The 14,961-nt window shown below is 41.8% G+C and overlaps 1 protein-coding gene across 1 annotated transcript in view; it reads right to left on the reverse strand.

Moving 5' to 3' along the window:
- The window catches only part of bmp1a (bone morphogenetic protein 1a), a 31,276-nt gene extending 16,579 nt beyond the window's left edge, over positions 1 to 14,697 (reverse strand). The window contains exons 1-4 of the mRNA XM_051421524.1: positions 14,328 to 14,697; positions 5,823 to 5,936; positions 1,854 to 1,979; positions 1,015 to 1,132 (exon numbers count right to left, since the gene is read on the reverse strand). Coding sequence (XP_051277484.1) covers positions 1,015 to 1,132; positions 1,854 to 1,979; positions 5,823 to 5,936; positions 14,328 to 14,472 — 503 coding nt within the window. The 5' untranslated portion in view covers positions 14,473 to 14,697. The remainder of the gene's footprint in view (positions 1 to 1,014; positions 1,133 to 1,853; positions 1,980 to 5,822; positions 5,937 to 14,327) is intronic.
- Positions 14,698 to 14,961: the final 264 nt, after the last annotated feature.

Raw genomic sequence — 14,961 nt, forward strand, 5'->3', positions numbered from 1 at the left:
ACGGGCACACACATCACGGCCCTGTGGGCCAGACAGCCGCTCTCTAATTACTGCGAGCCCGGCCAGGCTCTCCTGAGACACGCCTTGAACTTTGCACAGGACAGATGGGGGCCTGCTGAATATGCAGCAGAGTCAAGCGTTCCCACTGCTAACCGCTGCCGCCTGCGTGGATAATGTCATCCCTGTTGCTCCAGAGGCCAGTTACCAGGCTAAAAATGGCTATCAACAGTTGGCTGGAAAAAAGTTCAGTTTCATGAGCTGCATCCGCTTTCTGTTAAGCGGTTTGGGTTGAATGATACATATCAGTGGGAGAGGTACATTGTGTGTAATGACATAATAGTTCCAGCTTGTGGTCTAAATCTGTGTGAGGTTAAAACATGGGAACACTTTAGGTTTGTGTGTCCCCTGGGAACCTACTTTTCCTAACAGTTCTAGCCTCTTTTTCTGAAATTCTCAAATTAATAGGTTGCACTGGTCTGCGTTCTCAACAGCAGCAAGTGCTTAATTTAAAAATAATGCATCGTTAAATAAAAGAGCCCTCCACGTCCACACAGGTTGTCAATAGTCGCTTAGCAACAACAAGAGCCACAACCAGCACTTCCCCTGAGTATCTGTTTAAGAAGAAACGCTGAGTGGACACTGAGCCTAACTTCAGTGGAGAGCAGTAAAGCAGAGCAGGGTTATGGAAAGGCTGAGGAAGTCTCGCCCTTGGGTGCAATTCTGTACACCATGTATGACACAAGTGCTCAGTGACGGATGCAGTGTGATGAGGAAGCACAGGAAACATTCCTGGCCACTGAATGGCCGTCTCTCTCAGGACTGGTAGGGGGCAGAAATAACAACTCACACAGAGACTGCGAAAAGGGAGGATGAACAATGGTGAAAGGCTGCCGAGCAGAAGGCAAGGAAGAGTGCTTAGGCGCAAAATAATTAGCTGTAGATAACGAAGGTTCAACAGAGGATGACCATTGTTCAGTTCCTTCATGTGGGAGCTACGAAACCCCACTGACTCACCCACATGGTCGGTAGGTGAAGACAATATAGCTCTCCTCCTGCGTCCTCTCAATAAAGGTCACACAGGTGTGCTTCTCCCAGTGCCGCATGGCTTGGCGGAATATAGCCCGCTGGCTGCCTGAATAGAATGACAGAGAGGGTGAGATCTGTGGAGCTGACCAAACCACCACACACACACACACACACACACACACACACACACACACACACACACACACACACACACACACACACACACACACACACACACACACACACACACACACACACACACACACACACACACTTTGCGCTTTGTTGAAAAGAAGAGATGAATAGAAAAGAGGACAGCTGGAAACCACTTTAGGACATGGAGTTAGATACAGAGTTACAGGAAATGAAGTCACAATGAGATGTGTGCCGTCATAACGTAACCTTTTCTATAAATATTTTCAAAGTTTCATAATCTTGTATTCATTATATTAAAAAGATGCACTACTTAGTTTGCTTTTGAACAATTACCGAGCACAACGCAAACTTGTTTTGAGGTGAAATGACTAGATAACATGTATTTCTTTATTTTGTTATTCATTTTGAGGAATTAGGAAAACATGATGCCTCAGTACTTTATTTCCTGCAGCTACATCCCCTTTCAAAGGAAAATATTGTGAATTACAGAAGTAAAACACCATCAATCACCATTAAGAATTATTGACCTTTAAAGGATATAAATGTTGACTTTTGAGCATGCATCCTACATTAGATCATGTTTATAATTATATATTCTTTGTTAGGAAAGCAAAAGTGACTCTTGTTCTTTTTCTTCTTCTCATGAGGAGGATCAGTAAATGATTACTTACCACTAAAGTTACCACTGATGACATAAGGAATAACACCTTCAGGCCAAACACGTTCAGGTCTGGAGGTGGCAGCCCTTTTCCTGCGGCGTGAACCTTGCCTAATTTGGCTACTCTGACTGGTGGATCCTGAAGATTTCAAATCAAGACAACAAAAACAGCAACATAAATGATTCAGTTCATTTCTGGATCCAACGGAGCACATTTCTTTTTATAAAAGAGCAAAAATGGTTTTCCCTCAGATGACAAAAGAGACTTTTTATCGTAAAACTACAGGACATTATTCAAGGTTTTATGACATTCAGAAATTCTAATTATTATTTCTCATTAAGGAAATTACATTTACTCCCTAAAGAGACATTTGTTCAAATAACATTGTTCTTCCCATCCTGCATAAATGGATTGTATTGAAGCTGAATTCTTTCTTCTTTTGAATTAATTTTACCATTTTAATGTCACTCAAACACACATAAATGCACAGTTACCATGGCGACTAAGCTCCCCCCTAAACCCGGTGATTATAATAAGAAACATCCATATGTGAACCACATAAAGTACAATCACCACACTGAATGTCATTATGCTGCAGAACAGGCACAACTTATTTGAAGGCAAATAAAACTATAATATCAGCTATTTGATGTAAACAGTTATAGAAAAAAGCTGTGCATCCCAGAGATAAAAAAATAATGGCAAGCACAAGTGTTTTTGTTAGTTTACAGTTAATTTACTGAATGATGGCAAAATAATGTAAAGGTTTTATGCAGTGACATAATTACTTCATACGTATCCATACTTTAATAAATAATGAACTAATAGAAACCCACAATAGTGTCACAATGATCTGTTCTTATTATTTTTAATGAGTTAAAATGTCAGACATTTTAATTCCTGACAAAGGACTGGAAGTAAAGTGAAGATTCAATGTGTCATTTCCTGTAGCAACATCCCCTTTCAACAGAAAATATGGGGAACTACAGATAAAGACAGTGCTTTGCGAATTTATGACTTTTAAATGAAATAAATGTTAACTTCTGATTAATCATGCTACATGACATCATTGTATCTTTTGTTGGAAAAATAGAACATTTTCGTGCATTTAGGACAGAAAACCTCAGCAGCCTGATGACCACTGCACATTGTTGTTGGCAACATTCATATAAAAAAAGACAATGTGCTTGTCGTACCTTTATATAGCTCCTTCTAATTATTTTCATTTGACTGAAATATTTATAGGGACAGATAACTTTGATGTGCTCTGGAGGGCTGCAGGTGTCCACATAAAACCTCCAACAGCTGATTTCACTCAGATTCTCATATTCGGGTGAAGGTGCTCAAGTAAGTTAAATCTGTCTGTTTAACTTGAATGAAAACCTGCAGAATCCCGGTGGTACACTGATACGTGTCCCCCTGAGGAGTTAATAAATTATTAATTTTACATTTATTAAAACCATTAATTAACGTGTTGACCTCTATCTATAATAAAGTTTTACACGATTGCTGCAGAAACAGTAGAGTAGGGATTTCACAACCTCACGTACTGCAGGGGGGTAAAGACAAGGGAAATTATCTGAGAAGGTCATAACATGTCCCTGATGAAGGCCACAAGCTCTATTGAGTTAGTTTCACAATACATTTGTTCTTTATCTCTATAATAAGGCTGTCGCAATAATTGCAATAGAGAAATTCCACGCTGTTTACAAGCCAACGATGGCCTCACGATGCCTGCTGGTTAGATTTGTGTCTAAGTTGATGCCGAATTGCTCCGATTTCATGCACACGTGGGCAACGCCGCAGCTGCAGTTTTTAGAGCCAGGAGCCGCAGGTGTTCTTCACTGACAGCAAGACTCAGGGCATGATGGGAAACTACTGGCTAATAGCCTGATCAAAGATTGGCTCTTAGTTTTGACCACATACACCATGTTTAGTAGAAAATCCTAAAATCTGACTGATTGCAATATTTAACTCTAGATTGTAGGCTATTAGTCTCCTGTTGGGCAATACATATCTTGTGTCATTGATAATAATAACAATAAATAGTTCTGTGACTTCCTGTATATTCTTTGAGGGCTGCTGGAAACTGCTATTGCCTGATCTTGTCCACTTTACAGGCATCTTTTGTTTTTTATGACTGAAAAGTGTCCCGGAGCGTTACATTAAAGAGACTCGACACAGCAGAAGTGCTGTCTAAAGCGTAGGATGAATCTCTGCCACTCAACATCCTGCAAATCACAGCCCAGGATTACAATATAATAATTCATAGAACCTCGACTTTTTAGCCCAATGTTAACTAACTGGCAACTTTCTAACTTTTCGGCTGGAAATTTCTAGTTAACAGGGTCACAGACCTGAGAGTCAGGAGAGGGAGAAGAGGGCAGGTGATGAGTACAAGCAGGTACTGAGATGAAACACTGTTCTGCTGTACCCTTTAAGTAATTTGCAAAAATACAAAAAATGGCGGTAATATCACACTGCTAAGCCGCCCTAAATCACAGCAGAGGAAAATGTCTTGACCACAACAGCCTCAAGTATCGCTGCAAAAATAAGTACATCTGGTTTCAGTACATCCTGAACAAGGGTTGTTGTTCCATAACAATACTTTAAGCTATGCAACTATGAGCCCTCATCTCTTCTAACTAAATTTGATTAACATGCAAGCCACAGTTTGCAGCAAGTTTTTTTAATTTGCTGGCACAATGTGTTCTGTTGAATTTCAGTCTGCAGGAGTAAATCTTAGCAGCCTGGCGAGATCAATTAGCACGTACACTTGTACATGTGTTGAGGCAAAGTCTGATAACAGCCAAATCTGCTCAGTTAACTGATAAGAAAGAGTGCTGGGGAGACAAAACTTGTGGAAGATGTGTTAATTACAATAACATGATTAAATCTACCACCTTTATTCAAAGATTTTATTATTCTGATCGTGTTATTTATTTAATCAAATGTCCCTGCTGTTTGAGTAATGTAGGACAGATGACAGTTCAGATCAAGTTAAGAGATAAACAATAGGTTTTTTTTAGGTTTATGACAACCAAGCAAGTCCTGTGAAGTGAAGTGACAGACACCATATGGAATAAATGAGGTACATGAGAACAACACATTGCTGTCAATAAATATTTTCGACATTCTTGATGTGTTTTCAGAGAAGTTATGCAACTGCACTGATAGTGTTTTTCATGTTGAACACTAGAATGGCCTTTCCACTACACAGTAATTAAATATGCAGTGACTAACCTGCTCAAGTGGACAAATGGATATTCAGAGAGGAGTGTGCACACTCTGTTGCAGCCTGGAGCCACGAGTCGAGTCTCCTCTTAACTCCCCGCCCCAAAGGTCACTATTTAGTCTGAAAATCCATCTTACTCAGCGGATTTTTCTGAGCTGTTGAAATGTATTTTCAATCCTGCAAAATGTTTCTTTTCCTTAAAGTGCTCATTAACTCAGGTAAAAAACAGCAAACTGACACTCACAGCTACATGCACATACTTGTTGGTTCATGCTCACCTATAGTTTATAGGATTGCAAAGTCTATTGGTCCATGCTGACTCACAGCTGTTGCTTAAATGCTGCTTTTCATTTAAAAAGAACCACATTTAAACCTGACAAAGCCTGGCATTTACTGTCTAACATGGTGATACAGGTGTAGCAATGTGCAGTGATAACATGACAGTTGTAGGCCTAAACATTTAAAGAGAGCTCAGGAAAAACACAAAGGTGGTATCCAACAGGTGCTGCTGCCGACTCTCAGTTAGAGAGCGTTTGAGTAGTTTGACAGTTTTAGTGTTGGGTAGTAAAATGTCAGTGTATAGAATTATTCTGCAATGAATAACAAAATGTGTTAACTGTGTTCATTTCAGGTGTTCTGTTGCAGTTTTATCTAGAGTGACAAGCCAAAACACTGCCTCAGTGCTCTAATGAGGACTTTTCACCTCAAGTTGTAATCTTTGAAGCAGCGCTTTCTGTTGTTGTTACCTGTGTCTGTGTGATTAACAATCTGGACGGTTCTCTGAGCCAAATCTATTATTCTGTCCACTTTAAACGATCGCAGGTCCTCCTCATCCAGAGCAATGTCTCCCAGAAAGGCAACTGAAACAGACAAACAGAGATGGCACATGTCAGACGACTGTAAGGCAACTCAACAATATGGCAATATGTAGCATCAGTCTGAGCCGCCCAGTTGCCCCAAGCATTTCCTGCTGCTCAGACCGAGTAGGCTGCATGGAGGCCCAGTCAAAGCACTTGTGGAAAGCCCAGAGCATGTAACACACATATAAAAATATATACTTCATTCCTTTCTTGAGTCTGTTCTGTTTACCCTTTCCTTGCATTGAAATAGAAAAAGAGCTGTGAAACAACAGTACGTCTGTTTGGATAACAGGAAAGCCGCCTTCTCTGGACTCCAAATTACAGGATGGAAATGTAAGCAACATACTGCATATGGCTCATGAAGGTTCATGCAACAAGGAGAGAGCGTGAGCTCAGAAACCCGACCGTTGATGTGATTAATAGAACCATCTTCAATCCAGATGTTACCAAACAACAGAAGTCACACTGTGTGCTTTGGCGTCCTCGGCTAGTTAATGAGAGAGCTATCAGATATGATACAGTGAGACACTGACACTGCCTCAATGGAGTAATATGGGGCACCTTGAACAAGTAATAGCTCTTTAATGAGGCCAAGGAGAGGGAAAAATAACCAAACAGTCCCACTTTATGAGGAATGTGCTATATGGGATTCCTTACTAAATGCCCCATTTCTGTGGAGGATAAGCTAGGAGTCCTCTCCATAGAGACAGGGCGCTCAGTTTTACAGGCTTTTAACACCAGCATGTCTGTAGAATTTATGGCCTGGCTTGTATGCAGAAGTTGGGGGGGAGGGGGGGTGTTGGGGTGATGGGGTTTTTTGGTGGGAGAAGCGGGGGGGGGGCAAAGGGGTGGCACTGTAATCTGTGTCTAAACAGAATATGACAACGAGAGGGGAAGGGAAGAGAGGAGGAAGGCATATCCCCTCTGCCCAAACCACAGCTCTGAATAGGGACAGCAGATGTGCAGCAGAAAGAAAATGACAGCCTTCTGGATATGTGTTTGGAGGTTAGTGTGGTGGAGGGGAAACCAACCCAGAGGGGTAAGAAGCCGGGAGAACCACTAAACTGTAAAGTTAATGGGAGTGATTTACAGCGGTTGTGTTTGTCAAACATTTGAATCTGTAATTCTTGAATGCGATACAAGCTACTCTTACTGTGAAATACATTTTATCATGTGTAGATAAGCTTAATTTTATTTAGTTTAGACGCAGCTCGTGGCTTTTTTCCTTTTCTTTTAGCACGCAACAAAAACATCCACAAGAATTGTCTTCTATCTCCAGCCCTCCTATAAAAGTTTGACAGAGGTCTGAGACAAGAGAGAAAGGGATGAAAAGTACAATAGAAACAAAGACAAAAAACACTTGGCTTGCGTCCCTTTTCCCCAGAAGAGTATTATGGAAACAATCTGCAGTTGGCTTCGGTAGATGCAGGCCAGTCTTCTACCCTGCAGGTCGAAGAGGATGCACAGCAGAATGACTGTGTTTGGGATTAGAGGCTAATGACAGCAATAAGAAAAGGAGTAGATCACTGCCGGCAAGACAGGGCATGCATAGAGGACAGGTTTAAATTCCAGAGGTAAAAAAGGATCCTCTAATTTGCGCTCGCAAAAAACACAAATTGTCTCCAAATCCCTGAGACACAAAACAGAGTACTCACAATCAGCACTCACTCTGACAGCTATTGCCAAAAACAACGCTGATAAGGGGAAGCTACCAGATGTCGTGCAGTACAGGACAAATAGGCTGACAACAGAAGGACATTTTTCTCTTTTATCTTCACATTTTTATTCGATTCCCAGAACTGGCGGAGCATTGAAAAGAACAGGCAGACCATGAACAATTAATTCAAGTTGCTGTCATATAAGACCATAAGCACTGAGAACAGGTATTCAAAATAATTCTATGAAACTCAGAGGAAAAGTACACTTGGAGGATGTTTCTTTTCACATGTAGTGTCAATTTGCACACATTAGCAGTGTTATGTGCAGGCTGCGACCAAATAACGAGGTGCAGGTTTTTATCCCACCCCCATGAGGTTCACAGAGGGCTGCGCTCTCTGTCCCAATCATCCACCACTGTGCTGGAGACAGGCCTGTTAATCCGCAGTGTCATTGTTCTCAGACAACAGTGGAGATTGAAGTGAGCAAATGCACGGCCCAGTGGTATTAGAGGACTCATTTCCCCCGGGCACAGCAGTCGTCCTGGAGACGCTGTTGCAGGTTTATGGAAAGACTCGCAGGGATTGTGAATTAATCCCCTTGTCTCCTGGCTTTAATTATCCACAGACACACGGTTTTAGGAATCTTTTGTACACAACTCTGGGCTTGGATTGAGGACAGGCTATGGAGAAAGGTGATAAACTCATCGAGATACAGAGCACTGTAATGATATGAAGTACAAACACAAGAGCGAGATTAAAACCCAGTGAATGTGGCAGATGGCAAGTGATCACTGTAGAGTAGAGTGCTGCATCCCTTTCCAAACATTATTCATTACCTAAATGACAACAGCTGCAGCTATAATACTAATATCTGAAGAATAGTTTGGTAGCAGTGGTAGGGTTTTTAGTTGCAGTTCCAGTTCATATGTCCCTTTTTAGTTGGGGAAAACAACATTTATGGTTGGGAGCAAATCAATGTGTGTGTATATTCCACAAGCTAATGAGATTTAACTGAATATATGACAGAGACTTGTGATGTAATGTTGGATTGAACATATTTGATGTGTCCAAACTCCCCGTCAATGAATGTTTTTTTAATTAATCTAAACCATCATAATCCTTCTCATCTCAGACTGCCCCCATCAATCAGCGAATCCAGTCAGATTACATATGAGATCTCAATCAAATTAATCCCATTGATTTGTGTAATGCCCTAGCCTCGACCTCTGCGGTGTCAAATACTCCAGGACTATTCCCATAAATCTCCTTCCGTGGATACCAGACCATGACATCTGCCACTGAAACCTGCACAAACATCAATACTAAGCCTAAACAGACACTAACACCAGCCTATATTTAGAAGGCCATGCAGCTCCACTGTGAGGCCATGGTTTTCTCCTCACTGTGCTTATAGAGACGTTTAAACAGTCTTTCCCTATACAAGACCTAATGATGAGGGATGAGAAAGCCTGGCCAATATGTGAGCCTGGAATGCATCACAATACCCTGGCACCGCCTTTCACTGCCTGTGTTTGGTAACAACATGCATTTGAATTCCAATAGAGGCCAATAGTGTATTGCGTTAAGGTGCTTACCATCTGATGACAGTGTAAGTATCACTTTTCAGGTTTCATTCTGTACCAGCCCTTTCTGCTGGCCAGTGTAGCTACTGTCCCTCCAAACACTGTGTGTTTAAAACTGCACAGGAAATAAAAGTAGTAAAGTAGCAAAGCCTGTGTAACACGAATATTGAGACAAACAGGGGAAAAAAATGCAAAATCCTTACTAAGGCATGATGAATTGTATTATGCAGGCCTGTTGTCGTGTAAATATGGTACCTCTCTCCTCTGTAAAAACAACACCAGCTGTTATTTCTTCAGCAAATGCTTACCTTGACATTTCCTAACGCTGCAATTTGAGCTCAAGGCGGGAGGAGAAAAAAAAAGTCTATTTATCTGCACTCTGCTCATTTCAAAAAGTTATCTAAGGTATAATTAGAAGAGAGATTCTGGTGATGTCTCAAGCTACAGCCTGAGATTTAAGTAATTATTTTCCAATAAAAGCCTGAAGTCTCATCAGCCACAGCTGAGATCAAGACCGAGTTACTGTCACCACACTGCAGCTTCAATCTTATTGACAAAATGAGAGCCGCTTCAGATGCAAAGGGCACACAGCAAGAGGCTGCCTCCCCTTTAACATTTCACACTCCATCAAGCCCATTAGCAGATTGGATTTCCCAGCTCATCCCTGCCACTGATTACTGATATACCCCAATGCCAGTCGAACCCCCTGTAAGGACTCATCAGCTCGCCAGCCATTTGTCTTTTTTTAATGTCAACGATACACAGTATTTGAGCTCCGCACATGGATGAATAATTCATCGCCACATGGCAGGGATTTTCACCTTTGACAAAACTTATTTTGACCATCCAGACTTCATATTTCTGGTTTAGACAGCAGACTAACACATACTCATATAGTCTGGTGTGAGGAAAGAGCAGGCTTTCTCTGAACAGATGTCCAAAGCAAAGTTTAAACGGGTTTGTGGATGATCTAAATCTGGAAGATATCGTCAACCCTCAACACTTTCCATAAATAATAGCTGAAGAAAACACCTTAAGTATTCACTATAGGCGGAGGAAACAGAAAAACAATTCTTCCAGATGAGCAGCAATGTAGCACTGAATTATTTAGAAAAAACAAACTGTGAATAATGAAGAAGTGACTGTTAAGCTTCATTATCGTAGACTAATTGGGCATCCTTTGAGCCATTCAAATGAGCTCTCCCAAAGCATTTGTTGTTGCTTAGGCTCCGTACCCAGACTTGGTATTAATGTAATGCAAGATTAGTTATTACTTAGCTCTGACAACAAACATATTGTTCCAACTAATGCACCAAGATCATGCCAATAGATCGGCTCCTTAATCACCTGAACCCTGCGGAGAGAAAAGTTGCAGGGGTCCTGTAATGTAAAAAAAACACCCAGTGTGGGCTCAGCTATGCAGCCTGCATTCCATGATAAAAGAACAGCATCTGCTTAAGTGTTGCTTAAAGGCCCAATCATGAAGTTCAACAGACAGCCCCATCACATTGCCAGAGCAGGACTGAAGGAAGGAGCTCTGTAACGACTGTCATCTGTTTTGAGCTTCCATTTTCAGAGACTCAGATGAACAAAACCCAAAGGGCTTATTTGGAAAAACAGATAAATGCCATTCTTAAAAGCAATAAAGCAACATGAGTTTGACTGATGGGTGCATGGTGAAAAAAAACGCAATTTAGGCAATAAATAAAAAACAGACAGTTTTTGCAAATTAACCCATCAAACTGTATAAATTTGTGAAAGGAGGTAATTCACAAAAAACTTAAAAACCCCCAAAACCCATTAGACAAACTGCTCTGGGTTGATTTAATGTAAAAAATTCATGTTGATGCCTTTTAGAAGAAGATTGTTATAAATTTTAACAGTATATTATAAATCTCTCATGCCACACAAGTGACTGTCTGATGAGTAATCATAATATAGTCGGTCACAGTAGCTTTTCAGAGGCTTCTAACAGCATGTGAGTGGCACTTCAGTGAATAAAGACCAGACTTATGAGAAAATAAAAAGCTCTGAATCACTGTTATCGAACAGAATCCGGCAGCTGTATTTTGAAATAACCAAATCACAGTCAAGGCCCAACACTGAGCGGCAAGAGGACTGACATACGTCTCTGTTGACAGCGACAAATTCTTCAGAGGCAGCAAGCAGATTGTGGATAATCTATCAAGTGCCTCTCCTGAATGGCCTGCACTCACCTCACCTGGGCTTGTGCGGTGTGGCACAGTGCGACTGGCCTGCCCTCCACCTTCCAGTCGCACTTTCCCTTGGCACGAGGTGAATGACCTACAGTCTGTGTGAAGTGTTTGAGCAGAGAGCCGGGGGCCCAGGGAGACGAGGAAACCACTTGCATAAAAGAGGACAAGGGAAGAAGAGGGGGAATGCTCAGGTTGCCCTGTCTGCAGTTGATGCCACAGCAGCACGGGAGCACAAACACACGCAACCAAAGCCTGAACATGCACAAAGGGCGGCACAGACAGACAACGCTGTCACCGGAGTCTTATATAGATTAAGATGTCTGCTTCATAAATGAATGCATACGTAGACGTCAAACCAGCCACTGCTTTTATGAGTATTATTTAAGCAGAGCAGACAATGAGCGTGACTGGTTCTCATCCATTTTTCATTTTCAAAATGAGTGGATCTAATCTCAGTGGGTTGTTAGAGTCTTAAATGACTTCCTGGGATGCAGCCAAGTTTGGAGTTCTGCAAACTAAGGAATTTTCCACTGGTTAACTTCCTAAATAGATGGCACTACTTGAGTGTTATTGCACTGCTCGCTTCAATCAGTGCACATTTCTATCATATTTGGTATAGTGATGAGTTATTTAATCCTTTGTGAATGTGAACATTTTTGGAGGGATTTTTTCGGCTTAACTGGGGAGGAGTGGCACACATGTCGTGGCAAGAAATTAAGAATTGACTGAGTGCATTTTAAATAAACTGAGGAAAAGACACGAAGTGGTCACCACTTGGTCAATTAGTCAACTGACCAGTCATCCCAAATTAGTGAGTATCACAACAATATCCACACGTCATCTTGTTTTTCACAAACATCTGAATGGGAGTCATTATATGTCATGACTGCGTTCACTTTGCAACACACATGTAACCCCCCCCCCCATCAATAAATAAAAATCCTGACAGAGAACAGTGTTAAGCAAGGACAGGCATACAGAGGACAAGCATGAAATGAACCCCTCACGGAGCATTCCTGCATTAGAAACTTCACACAGCCGTAAGCATTTTCCTGGGCGGAAGCAGCATGATATAAAGATGCTGACCTCGAGGCCACAGAAAGCTATCAAATACTCTCAGTGCAGCAATGCTTGAAAAATAAGTGAAAAAAAACCAAGAGCTAATCAATAAACCCAAGAATTCCATACTAGTTAGAAACACTAGTGTGGAGCTGACTATAGGGAAAGACTTTGTCTTGCAACTGGGAGGAAGAGGAGTAGGGAGTAAAAGGGAAAGCTGAGAGATCTTGGACATTATGCGGCTTAGTAGGAAGGAGAAAAGCAGGTGGGTGTTGGAAGAGCTGGAGACTGGGAGGGTTAAGAGAGTGGAAGTTTGTACTTGTGACCGTCTCCCAACCACCTGTCTGCAGACGCGCCCAGAGGAAACCATAAACAAAAACTTAACTGCATTCAGAATGACACTTAAAGACTGGATTGCCAATGAAGACAACATCCTCACAAACAAGACAAAAAACTAAACATGAGTAGGGGTTATTAAGTGGGAATGTCGCCGCTGAGACATATCCGTTAAACATCAAGCATTTCTTGGAAACAAAGTCAGAAAAAAATCACTTGAAATATAAACACGTCATCGTCGCTCTTAGGTCAGTTTTAAGGAGTCATCTGAACACCGGGTCCATGTCCAGTAAATCCATATTAGTGATCCAAAACAATCTGCTATGACCTCCTGAATGACTCAAATTAAACAGTGAAGCAAAAACAGGAAGCAACATCTTCACCGACATGTTCGTGGGACGTGGTTCATCCGCAGCCTGAGCTTTGTCATGTTTATGAAAGCCCAGCCTCCAAATATTTTTTTGCTGTGGGGGGGGGGGGGGACGTGAGGAAAACAGACAAGAGGGTAGCAGAGTGTTTGAAGATCGAATAGTTTTCTCGACTGCCACATCAGAAATTGTCAAATGCCAAATCAGTAAGCACTTCCAGGACTTTAGAGGTCATTTTGACTGAAGCCAACTCTCTGTATCTGTAACCTGAATACTTTCACCAGATGGAAAACACAATCTGTTCAAACTCCCCCAAAGGGATTTGGCAAGACAGTGAGTTCACAGTACACGTAACACACACACACACACACACACACACACACATATATATTTTAAAAAAAAAAAGATTACAATGACAAGTCAGATATGCTTTTGCCAAAAGAATGGGAGAGAGAGCAGAGAAGAAGCAGACATATTTATACCTTGAGCCACAAGACAACAGACAACTGAATTACTGTGTGCATAATTTCTAAGCTCCACTGTACTCTCCTCTCTCCCCTCCTCCACTTTGTTTTAGTGGCCGTGTGAACAGCCGGTGGAAAAAAAAGAAGAGACTATTTATGCAGTGACAAAAAACAAACCAGAAAAGGGAGCAGAAAGTCTTTCCAATCAAAGTGCAGATTTCCTTTGTTTGGCCAACAGATTTTTAATAAACACACAGCAGACAGTCTGCAGGAACTACAGGATCACATTTTTGAAGAATAAAAAGTAGATTTGCCGCAAACTGCAGGGCTGTAACTTTTCAACAACCACTTCAGCCAAAACTTTTAAAGTCTGGAGAAACGTAATGAGAGGCTCATCTTTTTTTAAATTCTCATTCTTACAATCCCTGCAGCCACTCTGCGAGCTGGGTTATCCGAGGCGACTCTGTGTATGTGTGCTTCAAATGTTTCAAACAGCAGAAACTATGTCACTCGGTACAAAACAAATGCACATAATGTCCTCTCAAGCCTTTTAAAAACTACATCCACACACTGTCATCTCTCTAAAAGCGTCCCTCTGGCCGATCTCTGCAAGCTCCACAAACACATTCGTGGCATGTTTCTACCTCCACATAAAAAAAAGGTAAATCACACAGCGTAGTACCAAAAAAAGGGGAAAAAAATCTCACCAGCTTTACAGGGATCCTTATAGTCGATCGCCTCTGATGTGGCAGTGGGGTCCACATAGTAGCCCGGATCAATCGCCTCCAAATCGATCGCCAATATCACGCCGAGACAGGATAGAAGAAACAAACATCTCGCCGTGAGATCCATTATTGTGGTGGGGGAAACGGCGAAAGGCGAGGGATAAAGGTAAAGGAAGAGAGAGGGACAGAGAGGGAGAGAGAGAAAAAGAGAGAGAGAGAGAAAGAGAGAGAGAAAGAGAGAGAGAGAGAGAAATGGGAGGTTTTTTTGGGGGGGAAACGAGATCCCTCCGGAGGGCGGGTTTTAAATCCAGCCTCTCTCCGGTGTCTTCTTGGCTCTGGGGGCAGTGATTTCTCTCCTCCAGCCGGAGCTTCGGGCTAGCGCAGAGTACTGCCTGAGAAACTTTGATGATATGGCAGCTCCACAAGGGCGGTGAAAATGCCCTTTTCCTCGGTGATGCCACTGTGCATTTTTATTGCTCCCTGGTCGGTCCATGAGGGGTCATTGAAGAGCCCATGAGAGACTATAATTTGGCTCACTAGATATTATCTCTTTCGCGAAGAATGATAATGTGGTGATAGTTTCCCCTCTGCGGTCTCCACAGTCCTCCGTTTATAG

Source organism: Dicentrarchus labrax, unplaced genomic scaffold (genome assembly GCF_905237075.1).
Source record: "Dicentrarchus labrax unplaced genomic scaffold, dlabrax2021, whole genome shotgun sequence".
Taxonomy (NCBI): domain Eukaryota; kingdom Metazoa; phylum Chordata; class Actinopteri; family Moronidae; genus Dicentrarchus; species Dicentrarchus labrax.